At 43.2% G+C, this 20,115-nt stretch overlaps 1 protein-coding gene across 2 annotated transcripts in view; it reads left to right on the top strand.

Annotated features, from left to right (window-relative positions):
• MYO10 (myosin X) overlaps positions 1 to 20,115 on the top strand; it is a 192,841-nt gene that overhangs the window by 141,231 nt on the left and 31,495 nt on the right. For both annotated transcript variants that reach the window (XM_074356503.1, XM_074356494.1), the window contains 2 exons: positions 15,600 to 15,724; positions 15,816 to 15,930. In XM_074356503.1, coding sequence (XP_074212604.1) covers positions 15,600 to 15,724; positions 15,816 to 15,930 — 240 coding nt within the window. The remainder of the gene's footprint in view (positions 1 to 15,599; positions 15,725 to 15,815; positions 15,931 to 20,115) is intronic.

The following is a 20,115-nucleotide window of genomic DNA, read 5'->3' as shown; positions in this document are numbered from 1 at the left end:
AAACTTTAGATGAGGAGTGCAGGGGCTGAAGATGGAAATAGAGAAATACAAAAACGTTTCGGTTTAAAAAACATTTTTTTAGTGGAGGTACTAGGAATTGAACCCAGGATTTCACTCATGCTGAGCACGTGTTTCTGCCATTGAGCTATACCCACCCCCTCAAAATGTTTGGAGTGTGTCTTGTGTACAGTTCGGAGAACTTTTAACAGATGCGATATCAGATTTTCTGAATAGGCACTTTATGCTTGTAACAGGTTTCAGGAAGGATTTCGATAAATACACATTCCTTATCTGTTGAGCCTGATTTGATGTTAAACAATAGAAAGGGAAGTAAGTTGAGTACTTCGTGCAAAATTAATAATGTTGTAAGAACAGTAGATTTGTATACCCATGGTTATCAAGAAATTTCTTATAAGCATTACCCAAAATTGACATTGGTACCTTCTAGAGCAGCTCTTCTCAAAATACATGTGGCAAAAGAGAAGTTCTTTGCTTTATTGCCAATTCTTTGTGGAGTGGTGCTTTTGAAAAACAGAATAAAAATGATGTGGCCATGTCATATTACTGTTAAAGTTCCTAAATGCTTACTCTGACTCTCGGTGTCCATCGCATCATGGACTGGCGCGTGTCACAAGCCACATTTGGAGTCACACCCTCCTGGTTTTCCTACAAGAAGGAAGAGCACAGAATGTAGACACAGGTCCTAGTGTGTGCCGGTCACATGACCTAGGACCCGGCACTCAAGTTGTATCCGATTCACGTCCTCCGTGTGTGTCATGGAATAATCTTCCTGGCTGGCCCACTTGCTTTAATAGGAGTTCTTTGAGATTTAATTAAGGTGATGAAAGTCCCTTGTAGAGAATCACCCATATTTAAATATCACATACCATTATTTGCTGCTTTGCTTTTAATTCAGGAAGGAAACCATTGCTTCCTTTCAGTGTTAAGAATTAAATGCCAGCTCCACTTTTTTAGCCAACCAGGGGTCCCCAGTTGCAGGAACACTCTGCCTTCTGTCTTCCCCAGGTGAGTAGCAGGGGGCGTCCCAGGGAAAGCACCAGGTGCCTGGTCCCCAAGGAGGCCTGATGTATGGGTGCAAAGACCAGTCACTTTCTGCAGGATTTCCTGCCCCGGGGAGGCAGAGTGGGGGTATCTGCCTCTGTTGTCGGCAGGAGAGGAGGCGGAACCCCAGCAGTGAGCAGTGTTCTGCACACACAGCGGGCCAACGAGGGGAAGAGCCGTCAGAGCAGCAGGTGCAAGGGCCCTTGTTCAAAGCAGGAAACCGGAAAGGAATAAGAATGGAAGAAAGAAGCCGTGGAGGAGGGGGGCTTGTATTCTTCTAACTCCAGGAAGCATTCGACCAAACGTTAAATACATGTGCTTTTCAGGCCATTGGTGGGGTTTGGAAACAAGTATGTGACGCGGTCACAAGGGCAACTAAGACTCAAAAGAGGAAACGTCCTGCGGACCCAGTTAAAGGCGAAGTGCCTCAACTGAACATGGGGAGCTGCTAGCTGTAGCCTTTCTAAGCGTTCACTTGCCAGGCTTGGGGGGAAACGGATGAGAATGTGTCTGTTCCCATTTTGGCCTGTTGAGTCTGACTTGATTACACACTCTGCAATGGTGCTGTATTTCATCATTACTTTAGGTGCTGAAGATGCTGGGTGCAATGGCTTGTTAAAAGTAAAACAAATTCAATGTCCTCGGAATCTTCTGGAGTGATTTTGGAAACGAAACAGATTTATTAGGCAAATGAAATTACCATATTTTGAGAGTCATCAGGTGGCTGTTTCATCCTTTATTTGAAGTTAATGGAAATTCTTCACATCTAATTTTTTTGGTTAGAGTCATGGGCCTCATGAAAACTATTCATGAGGTCTCTTCTGTTTCACATTATTTGTGTGAGGATTGGGTTTCATATTTGAATAATGGATAATGGGTTCAATGAGAAGTAATGTTTGTGATTTGTCTCTAGGTAAGCCTTGTATTTAAATAGTCTGACAGTTCATTTGTATAAAAGATGCTCCAAGTATCAAACAAATGCAAGTAGAAAGGTAGTGTTAAGCTTTGTTGTTCTTTCACTCTCCGAGTCCTTGCAGAGCCAGGGGTTCAGCCTCGTTCATTAGAGCAACACTGTCCAGCAGAAGTAAAACATGAGCCATGATGTAACCAAAATTTTTCCAATAGCCACACTTCAAAGTGTAAAAAGAAATTAGTCTTTGTGAAATTAGTTTTAATAGTATATTTTAGCCTAACAAATCCAAAGTGTTACTTGACCACGTAATAAATTCCAGAATTATTAATAACATATTTTGCATCTTATTTTTCCCTGTTGGTTTCTCAAAATCTGGCCTGTAATTACCTTTAAGACACAATTCAGTTTGCACTGTTTCCTTGACTTTCATTCTCCAACACAGGTGCTGGCGACCTTTTTCTGTAACTGGCAAGATAGACAATATTTTAGGCTTTGCCTCTGTCACGTGAAAGCAGTCATAATGTGTGGCAGTGTTCCAATAAAACTTTACTTATAAAACAGGTGGCAGGCCGGATGTGGCTCCAAGGCTGTCCTTTGCCAACCCCTGCATTAACTGAATGTATTGTCTCATTTGAGTTTTAATCCTCAGAAGTTGATTTCTGTTTTGACTTACAGTCTGCTACCAGTATAACTATTGTGATGAATTTCATTCAGGAATATTGAGGGCAAATGTACCGGGAAACAAACTCCATTGTTAAATAATGAATACTTTGGAAGGGCAGGAATGTCCCACCCTGCCTCCTGAACTTGCACCTTGCAGAAGAGCAGCTTAGCTAGTAGTTCTGGTGCAAGCTCAGCCCTCACTCTGGCCTGGCTCTGACTCAGAGGAGCTGTGTGATCCCAGATAAGTTAATTGACCTCTCTGTGCCTCAGGTTATACCTCTGTCAAACAAGGATGATGTTGATCTCTACCTCAGAGTTGCTAAAATCAAATAAAAGGGAGCATTGTAAAGTTAGCACAGTGCATGGCACGTGGTCCTTGTACCTGTGAGCCTTCAACATTACTGCTGCCGCCACCACCATAGATTCATGAACACAGTCTAATCTGGGCACCAGAACAGAAGCACATCAGCCACCAGGATCACAGCAGCTACTCACACAGCATCACTTTGGACTAGAATTTGTGGGTAAGAAGAGGAGCTGCGGCGTTCTAGGGAGGCTTTGGCAGAACCTGCAGGGATTCTGATGTTAGGAGAAGTGGGTGCCGGCCGCTCTTCTGTCTTGGTAACTGCTGTGTGATGTGACTCAGATCACTCCCGTTCTTTGGACCTGTGAAAGATGAAGATGCTGGTGGCTGCCCTGCCCACCTCCCAGGGCGGGAGAGGTGAGCACACGACATGTGGAACGTACGGTGCCCTGCAGGTGTTCGCTGACGGCATTTCCTGAGTGGTTGCCTCTCTTCGCCTCACGTCACATGTTTCATTAGATCATCATGGGCTGATTTAATTCATAGGGTGGTTGTAAGGATTAAGAGACACTTGGAGAGTGCTTTAATTCATTGGTGGAAACATAGTCACTGTTGAGTGAGTAGGGAGCTGCTATGTTCATTATTAAATTACTTTGACACAGCCTTTTATCATAACCTATCCCTTAAGGGTTCTGACCATCATTTGGACTAGAAATATTAAGTGACCTTGTTACACAGTGTGACAGATAAACTGCCAGCATTCCATGGTCTAATGCAGGAACATAATAGAAAATGGTCAGAATTAAATTGCTAGTTGGAGCCTTCTCATCCGTAATCAGTTTGACTGATTAAAGTGTGGAACTGATATTGACACTTTGTAAGAGCTGGGAGCCCGGGGGTCTGTGGTGTAATCGTTTCATAGAACAAGAGCCTGTCTCACACATAGGGCATCTTGGGAATCACGTTTCCTTAGAGGCAGGGCTTATGCAGCTTCACCCTGGAGCGATCGCCTTCCTGTTCTCTGGGCTCCTGACTGTTGGCCATCAGAAGTACAGGACCGCATTCACCCTGAAACAAAGAGGATTCTTGGGGGGCCAGGGATGGAGGTGTTGACAGGAAGTGCTCTGGCGTGGGGGTGCCATTGTTCCGCTTTATTTCCTTTCATTCAGCAAAAGCTAAATAGAAAACAGCAAAGAGCAGAAACAACCTAAATGGTCCTCCGCAGGGAGCTGATTAAACGCATTCTGGTAATGACATACTGTGCGGCTGTGAAAAACACAGGCGATCCATGTGTCCTAACGGAGCTCTCCAGGATTACCTTGGGTGAACAGAGCAAAATGTCGAATATGTTTTCATTTGCCTTTAAAAAAAAAAGTGTGTGTTTATCTATGTGCATGTGCATGTCAGTATACATGCACACCCAGTCCTGTGTTTGTTTACACGTGCATAGAATACGATGACTGGAAGAAAACCCAGGAAACTGGCAAGAGTGGTTTTCTCCAGGAGAGCTGTTGGGTTTTCACTGAATATATTCTATTTCTGGTTTTAAAAACCCCACAACTTTTCCTGCATTATTCTCTCGTTGAATGATAGCTTAATGGAGAAAACAAGACAACTTTTCTCTCCCACTGTCTTTTACATCTGTCCTCATTAAACTCTGTGCTGAAAAGTGCCTTCATTACATCTTGAGCTGAACTATTCCCCATAGAAGCACATTCCAGTTGTGTCATATAAGTAACTGAAAACACAGGTGGGTATTGATTGAGCTGTGTTTTGGGCTTGTTCTCTAGAAGCACATTTTGAGGACTCCTTGGACCTTGTGACTGGCATCCTTAAGAGTTGAGGTTAAACCAGCATCAGATTTGGGTTTTCCACCTGCTGTTTTCATGACGGTAAATCAACTCTAGTTGGATAGAATTAGTTTTATTAAGGTTTTCTTCCACCATCTGTTTATTCAATTGTTCTGTTCCCGTATAGATGTATAGCAGTTTCAGAATTGTTGATCCATATGCGGGGAAACAACTTTATCAACTACAAAACCATACTCATCACATGGGACTCCTTTTGCCTTTAAGTCTTAAGACTGAAGAGACTCCATGTCCAAAGCTACTTGAGTTGTAGGTTTCCCCCAAGTCCTTCAATGATGTTGTTTCACACATTTGTAACACATTCAGATTCTTTTGTGACCATCTGAGTTATTTCCTGGGATCCTCCAAGGTTCATTCTTTTGCTGTAAAATTTTGCGGATTTGGACAAATGTATCATGTCACGCACCCACTGGTACAGCATCAGGTGGAACAGTTTCACCAATCTGAAATTTCCCAGCACCTTACCTTTTCAGCCCTCCCCTGAGCTCCTAGCAACCTCTCATCTTTCTACCATCTCTATGGCTTTGCCTTACTCAGAATACCATGTAATTGGAATCACATACATAGTATATGTCTGTTTCAGAAAGTCTTCTTGCACTTAGCACTATGGATTCAAGATTCCTCCGAGTCTTTAGGGGGCTTGAGAGCTCTTTTTAAAAAAAAAATCTGAATAATATTCCATTGAATGAATGTACTACAGTTTCTTTGTTTACCAACTGAAGGGCATCATGGTTGCTTCCAGCTTTGGATAATTATGAATAAAGGCTATGCTTTTGTGTGAGTATAAATATTCAACTTAATTGAGTAGGTACAGTCAGCCCTCCTTATCCAAGGGTTTCACATCTGGGAATCCAACCAACCTCAGATCAAAAATATTCAGGGGAAAAAATTTCCAGAAAGTTCCAAAAAGTGAAACATGAATTTGCCATGTGCTGACAACTATATGCATAACAGTTAACATTGTATCTATAGCTATCTACGTAGCATTTACATTGTATTGGGTATTGTAAGTAACCTAGAGATGATTTAAAGTATCCTGGAGGATGTGTGTAGGCTATATGCAAATACTGCACCATTTAATGTAAGAAACTTGAGAATCCATGGATTTTGGTATCCATGGGGTCCTGGAACCAATCTCCCATGGATACAAATGACTGTATCCAGGACTGTGGTTGCTGGTTGAAGTGTTAAGACTATGTCTAGCTTTGTAAGAAACTGTCTTCCAAATTGGCTGTATCACTTTGCATTCAGCCAGCTGTGAATTAGGGTTCCTGTTGCTCCGCATCCTTGCCAGCATTTGGTATTTTCAGTTTTCTGTATTTAATCATCCTCACAGGTGTGTGGTGGCATGTCACTGTTTTCATCTGCAGTTTCCTAAGAGAACTGATGCTGTCTCTTTCCACATGCCTCTTAGCCATCCCTGTAGATTCTTTGATGATGTGTCTGCTCAGATCTTTTGTCTGTTTTAAAAATCAGGTGGTGTTTTTGTATTATTGAGTTTCGGGTGTGCTTGATGACAGTCTTCTTCCAGCTATGTCGTTTCCAAACATTTTCCCAGTGTGTTGCTTCATCTTTTCATTGTCTTAACGGTGTCTTTCACAGAGAAGTTAATTTTCATGAGATCCAACTTAGCCGTTTTTCCTTTCATGTGCTGTGTTTTTTATCTTGTTTCTAAGCCATGGCCAGAGAAGTCCATTGAAACAACTGTAAACAGAATCACACTTTTATTTACGCAGTACAGTCGGTTAAGTGGGTACGTATCTGAGGTTCAAGTTCAGTGGTCGGCAGTTTAGTGAGAAATTCTTAAGATTCAGCTCCTGCCCTAACGAAATGTATACTCTAATGAGGAATTCACATGTATGGGTCTGATGGATATAAAAAAATACATGCCAAGAGGAAGAGCATGGTCAAGATCAGATGGTACCAGTTGGATGCATCTGGAACAATTTTACTGAGGAGGGAGTATTTGAGAGACCCCGACAAGATCCATGGAACTCAGCATTTAAAGACAGTGGGTGAGCATTTCAGGTGGAAAAGCTGGCTTCAGCTGAGAGGTAAGACAGGAAGTGGAGGTTTTAGTCAACAGCTGGACTTACCTCTAATTTGACTTAGATGTAGAGTACGTTGGGGGGGTGTATTGACTGGGAAGGTAGGTTGGAGCGTATTATGAGGGCCTCGAATGTGAAATGGAAGCCTTTGTCTTAATTTGGCGTATGTTGGGAGTCTGTGAACAGGGCTATGATATGGCGAACGCTGTGCCTTGGAAGGATTTCATGTGCACGTGTCTAACCATTATGTTCAGAGTTTTCCTTTCTTGTTGTTGGGGTTTGTGTGGATCTGAGGTGAGCACCGCAGTTTCCACCTGTCACAGAGCTTGGATTTCCTTGCTTTTTGATCCTGCTCAGCCGGGAGGGGAGTGGTTTGAAGGCTGTACTTGGTGAGTGAGAAATTTCCACATTCTTATGATCAGACCCCCAGGACAGACTGACAGCTTTGGCCAATCACATAACCACGTTGCTCCAGTTCCTCACCTGGGAGGGAGTTGCCTCTTCTGGGGAAATGTGTTTGTGCCTCTTTTCTCAAAATGTGAAACTTAGCAAGTAGCGACAACTGTGCCAAATGTTGACCAGCCTGGGAGTGAAATGACTGATGTAAGTACAAAGAACCTTTGTCGATCGTTTAATTGGCTTTTGTTTACTTCCCGTTTGAGGTCAGTAAAGGTCTGTTGCTGCTTTAGTTACCATGCTTTTGAAGACTGTTCAAAGCATCAGAAAACTGTCTGATACTTACTTAACTGCTTTTGAGAAGTTGATGCAGCAAAGACAGCAAATAAAGATTCAGAGTCCTCATGTCTTAATTTTTTCATTAATTGCTAAGAGGTCAGGACAGGAGTCCTGTCAGCATAGGGCCGCGAATGTTACGTTTTTAGTGTAACATGGTCGACTTTTGGTAAACTCATCTGTAATTTTTTACCACTTACATTTGATGAAGGGTTATCAAGCTGTTTAAAATTCGTTTGCTTGTTTGTGTTTAAAAGTTGAATTAGGGTAAAGGTATGTCCCATAATCATAATGCAAATACAGATATACCTAATATATCAGATTCTCTCTGTAATGCTAGTAGTTCTCCCGTTTCAAAATGTTTACTTGTCAAAATGAAGAATCATGTGATGGTTTTACCCAAAAGTGAACTGATTCTACATTTCTTAGGATCTTGGGTACTAATCCTCCATCATGGGGACTATGTGGTAAGTCTCTCCATTGCAAGGCTAATATGTGTAAATAAAGTGTACAATATTTCACGAGGAGGTGGCTCAGGAGCCATTAAAAAATACAATGAGAAAAAGTAGGACTCTCACTTAAATTAATTTTCAAATGTTGTCCTTTGAGAAACAATCTACCAATGTTGGCGAGGGATAAACCTTAATAAGATACAAAGTTAAAAAAGAAAAGAACATAGGGCAGTAAGACCCTGTTGGTGTAATGCTCACCTCCCATGTCTTGTTCCTCCGAGCTCTGAGGACCTGTTCCACCGGGCCCAGGGCTTGCTGCCACATTGCGTTCCAAGCAGATTGGACCCAAAGAGAGTCTGCCTTTGTCGAGTCAGAGCAAGGACTGGGTCTGCTCTGGTGTATCCCATACAGTTACCTCTGTGGTTGCTCAGTCTATGGAAGGCTCTTAATAAATGCTTTTGATTGATTAAAATAGTAAACAGTGTCTACTTTTACCTGATCTCCAAGACACTGGATTCCTATCAAGCGCTTAGTTTTTAGACTTTGAATAAATTGAACATCTCCTAAAAAGGGGAGAGAAGGACCTGTTCTGGAAATAAATTGTAGTCTGTGTTCAGAAGCAGCCGCAGGAATTACCAAGTTGGATTTGTTTTTCAAGCGAAAGCGGTTATCATTAACTGTTGTCACGTGTGGGCTCACTCCACGCTTGAAAATCAGTGTGTTCGGAGTGTGTCCCTCTGTCTGCTGTTGTGTGTTAGCTCTTGACAAGCGTCTGTCCTTGGCAGGTGGTACCCAGAGAGCAGGGAAGAGAGGCAGGTGGAGTTGCAACCATAAGTGAGTCCAGGAATATTTTAATTCTGTTCAGATACTGAGATGCAAAGTAACATTATTGTCAGCCTTTTATTATCTGTGTTAAAGGGACCAGTGACCAGAGATGGATTTGCTCAGAGTTTGCTATTTGATTTTCCAAAAGGTTTCCTCTGTTAACTAGTTATTTCCATGTATAGACAGTTGGCTGAGCTCAGTGTAGCAAACCAGTTTCTGCTCTCCAGTGGCGTGGCCCTTAGAATGGTGATTTTTATATCACCTGTATTTACACCAGGTCAGCACCTGACAGGTTGTCCCTAACCTCCACCCACTCTTAGTGTTAGAATCTTCAGAGAATGTCACCGTGTACCCAGAAGACCCAGTGCCCCTGGAGATGCTACAATATAGGGCACATTCTCTGCCTGGATTCCATTGTAGTCTTTTTCCTAAAGAAGTTTCCAGCTCATCCCTTTGAGAATTACAGCCTCTGGAAATATGGCCCCGATTTTATAACATATGTGTAGGGAAATATGGTTCAGTGCATACGGGTTTGGTCCACATGCTAGCTTTTGGGAATGCAGAGCTCTTTGAGCTTTAATTGTTTGATTTAAGCCAATTTTAAAACTGGTTTGAACAGCTCATTTAGCCTTGCTCACTTCCAGCTTCCTCATCCTCAAAACGGAATAATATTACTCATCTAACCCACCCCATTGGGTTTCTGTGCTCAAGTGCTGTGTGAGTTGAAGGCTTGCTGTGGGTACCTTGCACCCCTAGACAGGAGGACCTGGTCCCTGCAAGGCTACCAAAAATCATTTGAAATTCTCTGTGTATAGTCAACAGTAGATCTTTGAGGGTAGAACAATAGAATTCTTCTTTTAGAAAAAATTATTGTTTTTAAGATTATATATCTTGTGGTTGTTACCTTAGACTAAAAATAATAGGTGCTCCTTATAGGAACTGAGACCTTTGTTGATTAACTATGAAGAATGATTCAAAAGTTAAGGCAAAATAAAATACCTGGTTAACAACACTTTTTTTGAGGAGGAGGGAGGTAATTAGGTTTACTTATTTATTTACTTTAATGGAGGTACTAGGACTTGTGCTATACTCTCCCCACCTTAACACTGACTATTGAGAATTAAGTTTAACTTTGAGCGTCCTGGCAGCCAAGGCAAAGGGGGAAATACAATGCACTTTCCTACTATGTGTTCTCTTTTAATCACTGTGTTTATTTTCTGTTTATTTTATCTTTCTTTAATCCCTTTTGGCACAAGGTACATAAGTAAGTTACAGTGAGTTACAGTAGTCATTTACAAATGTAGAGTCAGATAAATCATGTCATTTCTTCTAGAGAATAATTTTCTCCCTTCATATCAAATTTAAAAAAATTGATCTCATAGATGCATTTCAAGTGATAGTATGTAGCAGTGGATGATGACAGAGTGAAATAAGTCAGTTCTCGGCCAGCCCTACCTCCTTGTCTGGCTTGTTCTCCGCCCTCCGAATGACAAATAGAATGTGTGGTTCTCTTCAGAAGACTTCAAGGCGTGGAGATGTTCTCACCTTAGCAGTGGTGCCGGATTTCCCCAGTTTCACCATCACCCCTAATTTGGTTTCCAGTCCCTGTAGTGCTTAATATGTGTGTGACCTGCCATCAGAGAACAGGGAAGTTTCTTCTTCCCACAATCCTGGCTGGCCCCCACCGGACCCCACCAGCCTCTGGGCGGTAGATGGGATCCCCCCAACCCCCAGGCTCTTCTCAGGATCCTGGGTTGGTTTCTGTGAGATCTCCCAAATGCTGAAAAGCATGAGAACTTCACTGGCCCCCAGATAATGAACTCATTTTATTTTCTTTAATTAAATAAGCACAGGTTGAATGTGCCCTTGCCATGGACAGATGACCAGTTCCAAGTCCACTGTCACACTTCTAATTGTCTCCGTGCAACACTGATGACGTTACGGAGGGCTAGGTAGTGTTCGGGGTAAGCAGACTCATGAATGCATAAATGCATTTCTTTCTCTGCATTGTAAAGCACCTCCCCTGTCCTGTGTCTCTGTTTGTCAGCACCTCTGTTGCCCTTTATTTAGATTTTAAGCTGCAGGAGCGTAATTTAAGCTGCAAAAACCGTAATTGATTTTTGTGGTGGGCTTAGCGTGCTCTGTTGTCCATCATTTGTTTTGTCTAGGCATTCTAAAATCTTATTTTTTTCAAATCAGGGGGGAAAGTGCTTGTAATTTTTTGGTAGAATTACATTACCTGAAGCTAAATATATTTAATCCCATCTCTAGGTTGCAAACTTTCTCTTGCATCCATCCCTTTTTATCTGTTTTAAATGCCCCTGTGTCAGGCAGGTTTTTACAGTACTTTTCTTTTAAAGCTTTATTGACATAGAAATCACATACATACAGTTGACTCACTGAAAGTGTACAGTTCAGTGGTTTTTCGTATATTCACCGATATGTGCAACCATCACCACAGGCACTTAGAACATTTTCATTACCTCAAAAAGAAATGCCCTTACCTCTTGGCTCGCCACCCCTCTGTATCTGCGTCCCCTCCACCAGCCCTGGGCAGACACCCCTCTACTTCCTGTCCCTGCAGATTTCCTGTCCTGGACCTTTCATATGAGTGGAATCATGTAACGCGTGGTCTTTTGTAACTGGCTTCTTTCACTTAGTATAATGTTCTCAAGGCTCATCCATGTTGTAGCCTGTATCAGTGTTTCATTTTTTATGGCCAAATAATACGCCATTGTGTGGACATGTGGCATATTTTGTTGACCCACTCATCAGTTGATGGACATGTGGGTTGTTTCCACTTTAAAGTGCCCTTACAGTGGCGTCTCCCCTGGTCTCTGCTTCTCTTCCCCCCATTTCCACCCTATACCATGCAGAACTTCTAGAATCTATCCTGTGTCTGGTTTTTTGGTGGTTTTTTTTTTTGTAAAAATACTATTATTTAAATGTCTTCAAAGACATATAGCCATATAGAAATTTTTCACATTGTATATGTATGATTATTTCCTTCTTTTAATGGAGTCAAATTTCCCCCCGTTTTTCTTAGCTTTTTCTTCTTCCCACCCCTCATAGCAGTGCCCCCCAACTCAAAGCAACCTGGCCTGTCTCCTCCTATCCTTTTCTGCGCAGGTGTATCTAGAGGTATATATTCATGGACGTGTACATAAACAGAGCAGGTGGGTTTTTTTGATGGGGTCATGTTTGATTTACAACAAGATTGTTATACATACTTTCCTGTGTCTTGTTTTTCTGCACCTTGCAAAAGGCTTGGGAGTTAACTGGTGCGTCTTTAATTTGGTCTTACTTTTTAATGACCATGTAACATTTTGTGATATGCATGATACCAAAATATACCCAGCTATTTCTCTTGTCCTGGTTCTAGTTTTGCTGCCGCTGACAAGGGAATCCTTCTTCAGCACAGCTCTGATCCCTGGCGGGGAGCTCTTGATCCAGTGGCATCAAACTTGAGTGTGGTGGCCACTGTCATCCTGGGTCCCTCCCTCCCACCTCTGTTCTGTCCCAGACTAACTACCAAACATGCCAGCTTCTTTTTTCTGACTCTTGGCTTTTGTACATGCTATGTTCTCTGTGTAGAATGTCCCTTCCCCTCCAGCAGAGAATAATAATTGTGAGAGTCCAAACTCTGGGTCAGACCTGGGTTCAAATTCACGTGCCACCCATACTGCCTCAGTACTTTTCTTTCCTCTGTGGTCCCAAGGAACATAATTTTGATTTTCAGCATGGTTTTATTTTAGGCTGTCTACTATAGAAGTGATGATACTTGGCATACTTGTCGCCTTCCTGAATTTCAGGGTCCTTGGAAACAGAATCAGCCCTGTGAGGCTATGCATCTAAAGGGGCGGAGGGTATAAGGGAAATCTCTGTACCTTCCTCTCAATTTGCTGTGAACCAAAAACTGCTCTTTTGGAAAAAAAAAAAAACTGTGGAGACAGTAAAAATATGACCGGCTGCCAGGAGGTGGGGATAGGTGGAGATGAGTAAGCAGAGAATTTTTACGGCAGCATAACTGTATGATGCTTTGATGGTGGACACGCCATTACACGTTCATCAGAACCCACAGAATGCACAGCACCAAGAGCGAACCCTAAAATCAGCTATGGCCTTTGGGTGATTATGACACGTCCGTGGAGCTCCATCAGTTGTCTGAATGTCCTCCTCTGGGGACGAGGGGGTTGAGTTCAGACAGAGAAGAATCCACCCCTCCCCACTTTTTTTTTTTTTGCCCTGGATGTGAATCACAAGATCTTGGCACCTAGTAGGTGTTCAATAATTTAAAATTCAGTAACTGGATAAAGACCAGACTCCTGAAACTTTAAGTGCCCCGGTTTATGGCTATTTCTTCCAAAATCCACCTATCTGTCAGCCATCAATATTTCACTGTTAGACACTGCAGGCAGTCTTTGAAGGGGGAGCTCCAGTTCTGGAAAACTGGTCACCGGTGGAGACTGGAGTGCATGAGGGAAATTTAAAAGGCCACATGCCTTTAAGTTGTGACCGGTCCAGCCTCTAGCTGTGTCATCTGTGAACATTAAATTCACCCAGAAGAAAAGGAAGTTGAAACTAAAAAGAGCCCCACCAATGGAAATACAGGACTCCTCCCCTCGTGATCGCCCTGTGCGTTGCCCAAGGCGACAATCTGCCTATAGATCCCCCTTCCCCTGGTTAAATTTCTGTGAAGGGGCAGAAACACAATCACAATGGGAGCCTAGGAAGAGTGGCCGCTCCTGGCGGCTCCCTCCCTCCCTCCCCTCCCCGGGCTGTATGAAATCCTACAACCACACCACACTAATTAGCCCGAGAATGGAAGGGGTTGCCATGGCGACCGAGCACTTTTTAAAGCACAGGAATGGTGTTCATTATTGTTCAGTGTCTTTAGCTGTGGCGAAAGGTCAGGGTGGCAGTTGCTTTCCATATGAATTTTGGCCTGAGAGCCAAACCGAAGGTGGAATGTTCCTCTGAGGGACTGGAGATGGTAAGTGCGGCCGAACTTTTTGGAGGGGGTGTCCCTTTCGTAATATTTTTTTAGGGTGTTTTAATAACCAGTGCCAAGCTAAGGAATTGTGCAAACTTTGTTAAATAGAGACTGGAAGAAAAGGAGCAGGGGAAAACAGCAGGGGTCAGGAACGGTGAAAGTTTGAGAGACTTGGAGAGGTTTTTTGCTTTATTTAAAAAGTCTTTGAGCATCAGATGATGAGACGTGAAATGCGTTGTTTCTCTGATTATGAATTTAACAACGTTAACTAAGTCTGATGCTTAATTCCCTATTTCTTTTATATTCGCTCTCTACTAGTCTTTTGTGGGTTGCTGTAGTTCAGATTATATTCCCAAATAAATCTAACAGTAGCATTTTAACCAAATACCTTCAGAACAGTTGCCTCTGTTTTTTTTTTTAATCCAAAGATTAGAAGAGTAACCAAGGCTAATTTTTCCATACTCTTCTGTTTTTCTTTCTTGTCCAAGGAGATTTGAAATAATCAAGACTAGAAACCAGTGAGCCACAATTCTTCGGCTATTTGCCTTAATTTATTGGCTAGATTCGGGGTAGAATACTGCTGAGCAGAGACAGTTTGACCACAGTGTTTCGTAGGAGAAATCAAATATGAGAGAAGTCGTCCTGCTGGAGATGGTGTTAGCTCTTCCATCAAACATTGTGAGGGAGATTTATAGAGTGTTCTTCAAATTCATCTTTTGCTTAAAGAAAAAAAAAGTGCAGAATAACATGGCTTTCAGCTTGTTTTTGTGTTAATGACTGTGTTTTTAAGGCTCTCAAATTTAAACTACGTTTTAAAAATGTACTTATGTCCTAGGGTGCTGTTTTTCAGTTGTTGTATACACAGTTGTGTAGGATGATAAAATACAAATTAACTAAAGAGAATGGGGTGTTCAGATTAAAAAAACACAGATCACTGCTCAAGAAGCCACAAGTGGGAAATGACCTACTTTGGGGCTTTACTCCGAAAAGACTATTGTCCTGTTAGTAATGCCAGTTTGTTTGGCAACTGAACAGAGAAAGAATACATTTCAGAATATTAAGTCTTGGTTTGATTTCCTCTGGCTTGCATTTGTATATTCTGGGATTGATTTATTTCATGATCAGAGTAGAGCAAATTTCTGGAAATTGGGAAAATTAAAATTCTTTTTCATTTTTGTCTCTTTTCTCCACTTGCAAGCTCTCCTCCTCTCCCCACCCCCCCCACCCCTAGCCCAGAACCCCTCCCCCAGCTCTCACTGGGTCACTGCATTCTTCAGCTAAAAAAATGCCTGGCAATTGAAGTTTAAAAAGTAAATAAGGTGATATTTGTATGACATTTCAGATTCTTTGGAAAACATAGCATTACAAGTGGTGGTTCATTTATGATATTTGTAAAATAGTCAGAAAGTTGAACCTGGCTGTTAATAGCAAGGAATTATTGGTGTCTTATAAGATATGATAATAGTGTTGTGGTTATATTAAAAAAATGATTCTGATATGTTTATGAATGAGATGGTGTGATATCTGGGACTTCTCTCAAAAAAATCCAGGGGCAGGAAGCAAGTGGGCTTGAGGATGGAGCAGGGTTGTTGCTGGTTGTTGAAGCCAGGCTGTGGGTACACAGGATGAGGTTGGTTTTCTATTCTGTATTTGTGTGTAGGTTCAAAACGTGTGTGTGTGTGAAACAGTGGTAAGGGTGTCCTGTTAACCTTGTCTTCTCACCTCTTGGTGTGTTTCAGATGCCCGACCAGTTTGACCAGGCGGTCGTGGTCAACCAGCTGCGGTACTCGGGGATGCTGGAGACGGTGAGAATCCGGAAAGCAGGGTATGCGGTCCGGAGACCCTTTCAGGATTTTTACAAAAGGCAAGATGGAGCTGCATAGGCCTTCTTCCATTGCAAAGGGATCGGGGAAGGAATTGTGGCAAAAGTGACGCTGGGCGTCCTTCTGTTGCAGGTATAAGGTGCTGACGAGGAGTGTGGCCCTGCCCGAGGACATCAGGGGGAAGTGCACGGCCCTTCTGCAGCTCTATGACTCCTCCAACAACGAGTGGCAGCTGGGGAAGACGAAGGTACAATTTTAGAGAAAGAACAAGTGTCCTGTCAAGTTCCCTGGGAGACAGTAGAGTTGAGTGTTCTGTGATCACTGCCCACCAGTTGTTAACATTGAGAAGATGCTTGTGGTGTCATGCCCACCATAATCCTTTGTCCTCCCAACAGTTAATGTTTTATTTGAAGTCCTTGACTCTTCAGGATTCTGCTTTCTTGGGGACAGAGGAAGCATGGGATCCCAAGTGCTTCATTCAGTCAGTCAACAGATCGTTGGCTGATGGGTGGCTCAGTGCCTTGGGGGAGCTGGGCAGCCTCCGGCATCTGAGAAGTGAGACCCCAGACCTTTTACATTATTCAAGTGCTGCATGTTGTCCCTGCATCTCTGCACTGAGTGGAAGACTAGCAAGTAGTCTGAAATCCTATAGGTTGCCCAAAGTCCAGTCCAGAAAGCCAAGTGGAAATCCAGCGTTTGAACATGCCACTGTGACTGAGGCCTTGACCCCTTAGTTAAATGGTGAGCAGTCTGGCATCAACAGCAAAATTATCCGAAAAATTGGCCATACGATCTCTTCTCCCTACATCAGGAGCTGCCAAAACCCTCATCTGGGGTTCCACACTTGTTTCCACAGCCACCTCCAGTGTCTTATCACACAGGAGAGGCAGAAAGGCAGGCAGCTTGGGGGTTGGCCTGTGAGTGTACAGATGTCGTTGAAAGTAAGAGATGTTCCATGTGCCTCTTCCCCTTGACCCTACAAGTAGCAATGCAGCATCAGAGAAGTAGCTTAAAGTTTCTGCTCAAGTTATGTTGTTTTTAACCAAGGAGTTTCTTTGGTTGAAATAAAGAAAGAGAGAGAGAAAGGAAGGAAGGAAGAAGCAAGTAATGGAGGGAAGGAGAAAGACTCGTAACTGGCAGTCAGAGTGTCCTCATCATAGAGCTGCTCTGATAAAATGCCACAGACAGGGTGGCTGAAACACAGTAGTTTATTTCTCTGGTCTCTCTTCCTCCTCTTATAGGGGCACTAATCCCATTGTGGGGCCCCACCTTCCTGACCACATCTAAACCTAATTAATTCCTAAAGGCCCCACTTCCAAATACCATCAGATCGGGGGTTAGGGCTGCAGCATAAGAAAGGGGGAGGAGGGGCAAAACATTCAGTCCATAACATTGGTGTGTGATCAGTGACAAGTATTGAGGCACCATCTGGGGGCCACTCAGCAAGAGAGGGTATATGATGGACATACTTTTCTGCTCTTGAAGGATTCCATCTGGCCAGGGATTTGGTATATGAATGTCTAATAGGGTAGAGATGGCTTGCAGAGCTATTGTATTAGTTATCTATTGCTGTGTAACAAACAACCATGAACTTTGCAGCCTTAAGGGTACATGTTAATTATCTCATAGTGTCTATGGGTCGGGGGTCCAGGCACAGCTTAGCTGGTCCCCCACAGTCTCCAGAGGCTGGCAGTCAGTGTCATCCAGGGCTGCATTCCCTCCTGGAGCTCTGGCTTCTCCTCCAGGCTCGTGTGGCTCCAGAATCCAGTTTTTTGTAGTTGTAGGACTGAGGTCCCTGTTTTCTTGCTGACTGCCTTTCGCGGCTTCTAGAGACCACTCCCCACTACACTCCTTACCACATGACTTCCTCCCGGGTCCTCCCACAACATGGCAGTTCACTTCTGCAACGTCAGCAGGAGAATCTCTAGCTCCAGTCTCCTAAGATGGAGTCTTGTGTAATGTCACATATTCACAGAAGTGACAGCTCATCACCTTTACCATGATCTGTGGGCAAGAAGGAACTCACAGGTTCAACCCACACTTGTAGGTTAAACAAGGGTGGAACCCACTGGGGGTCACCTCAGGCTGTGTCCTCACAGGTTTATAGGCCTCTTAACCTGGAATCTCCCTGCTCCTGGTTTAGCCAACTCATCCTTCAGGTCTCTGCTTAGATGTAAACTGTGACAGGAATCCTTTTTGACATTCTGCATTGCACCCCACACCAAAAACTCACCCCCACACTGGGTTAAGCCTCCTCCTCTGTCATCTCCATCTTCCTATTTTCCACCCATTGTAACACTTAACGCTCTGTCCTGCCATCTTGGCATCTCCTGGTGACTTGTCTGCAATCGCCCCATAGAACATGTGGAGTTAACTGTTGGTTCTTCTACACAAGTGCCCACAGGAGCTCAGTCTTCTACACAGTGCACATAGTAGGAGCCCAATCAATGTCTGCTAAGTGCTAAAAACTGTAAGGGGATGGCACAAGATCATTGTTTAGTCACTCAAGGGAAACTGTCTAAAGAAGTTGGCTCAAGTGGAGTTCTAGTCAGTATAATACAGGCTGCTCTGATTTTTTTTAATCGAAAAGATATTGCATTCTCTGTAAACTGACAGTCTCCTTATGTCTCACTGCCTTACACGGTGGAGTAACATCAGAGATCATTAGGACTCACCCAGCCAACAACCAGTCTCTTTTCTGAGCTCTGAAGGATCAGTCCAACTTTACTTACAATTTACATTATGGAAATCAGGCCCCAGCAAGGCTTGAAACTGGGTGTGGCACAGGGGGATACAGAGACATAAACATTTGGGGATTGTCCCCAGTTTACTCCGTTCCTGGGAGACAAGATATCCCGTACACCAGATAAATTATACAGTGTAATCTCTTGAAGGAATAAGGACACAGGTTCTCAGGAGAGAGCTCACTGTGAATCGGAAATGATCAGAAAAGTATTCAAGAAAAAGAAATCTCTTTAAAGAAGAAATAATTTTCACTGTTGATAAGTTGGAAGTAGAAGTAGGAGGGAAGCTTTTCATTTCACAGAAATATCAGAAAGTAAATGTCAACATTGGAGCATTTGAACTGTGTCCGCTAAGTGCTTTGACCTTGACCAGCACTTGACTTTGTTACACGCTAGCAGTGTTTCGGTCAGTGTTGCTGCCAGAAGGTCTTTGCATTTAAAACCTTGAACCTCTAATGAGTGTCTGGATCTCCTGGTAAAGAGGTTTCCATCACACATAGCGGGGCGAGAGGTGGGGAATGGGGACAGCACTGTAGTCAGCAAGTTAAACGTGGCGCCAGATCTGAGTTCACTGGCTTAAATAAAACATCTAGTCCTTGGAAGGCAAGGATTCGTATCTGCTGAGGAAGCACCCCTGGAAGAAGCAAGAAGGCCCGTTTGAGCCTCCGGAGCAGCCCTAGTGGGAGGTCCTGGTGAATTTCCCCACTGAGAAGCTGAGTTTAGGGTGACGGAGGTGAGCAGCCGCTCGCCTCTCTTCCTGGTTTTAACTTTGTCCCTTGCCTCCTGACTCCAGCACATTCCACTTTTCTCATCACCTGGACTGCACTGCCAGACCTCAGTTCTAGGGCAGCAAAGCCTGCCAGAGGTATTCTAAAAAGGCATCTTACTAGGATACTCCATAGGCTCTCGAGCTAAGGAAAGGATGAGAAAAAGTCACAGGAAGTTGTTCATAATGGATATTGAGTCAGGTCCGTAGAGCAGCCCCGAGTGGGCACAGCCCTTTCCTAAGCTGCTTGGTGGTGCCCGACGAGGGCGGCCCCTCCACTCACAGCAGCTGGATCACACTGACTCAACCTTGGCTGCATCCTGGGAACACTGGGGGCATGGCAAGGGACACCAGTGAGCTGGGAGAACTGGCATCACTTCCCCTGTGTCACTGCATAAATTCCGGTGGATGTTTTTAATGGAGCCAAGTCAGGTCTCTGAAGCATTTTGCTCCATTGGTCTGCCCTTCTGGTTATGGAAAGAGAATCTACATAAAGTAGCGGAAGTAAATCTAATAACAGCAGAGCAGAGAGCCTCTTATACAGTGTAATCTAAAGGACATGAAAACTAAAGCAGGTATTTCTCTGATTCTGTCCAACCAAGACCATCTTTAGACTTTGATTAGAATCGACACCTTGGTTTCGTGTTGTCACCGCCATCACTACTCTTGTTCCAGATTTGACTTCATTACTTTTTCTTTTAAACACTAACCAGAGCAAAAAAGCATTAGAGTAAGATCCTTAATACCAAAAAAATCATCTCAAGGAGAAGTTTAAATACTTCTTTGAAGTCCAGTCTTGATGAAAATTGCTTCTGCTCCATGGTTTTGGTAGAGATTCATATTTCTGAAAACTTTTTATCATTCTTGGACAAACAAGCTTTTACACTTGTAGCTTCTGTGTTTTACATTAAATTTTTTTTTC

Source organism: Camelus bactrianus, chromosome 3, assembly GCF_048773025.1.
Source record: "Camelus bactrianus isolate YW-2024 breed Bactrian camel chromosome 3, ASM4877302v1, whole genome shotgun sequence".
In the NCBI taxonomy this organism is placed as follows: domain Eukaryota; kingdom Metazoa; phylum Chordata; class Mammalia; order Artiodactyla; family Camelidae; genus Camelus; species Camelus bactrianus.
Note: the sequence above shows the minus strand (reverse complement) of the source record. Positions and strands in the feature narration are given on the sequence as shown.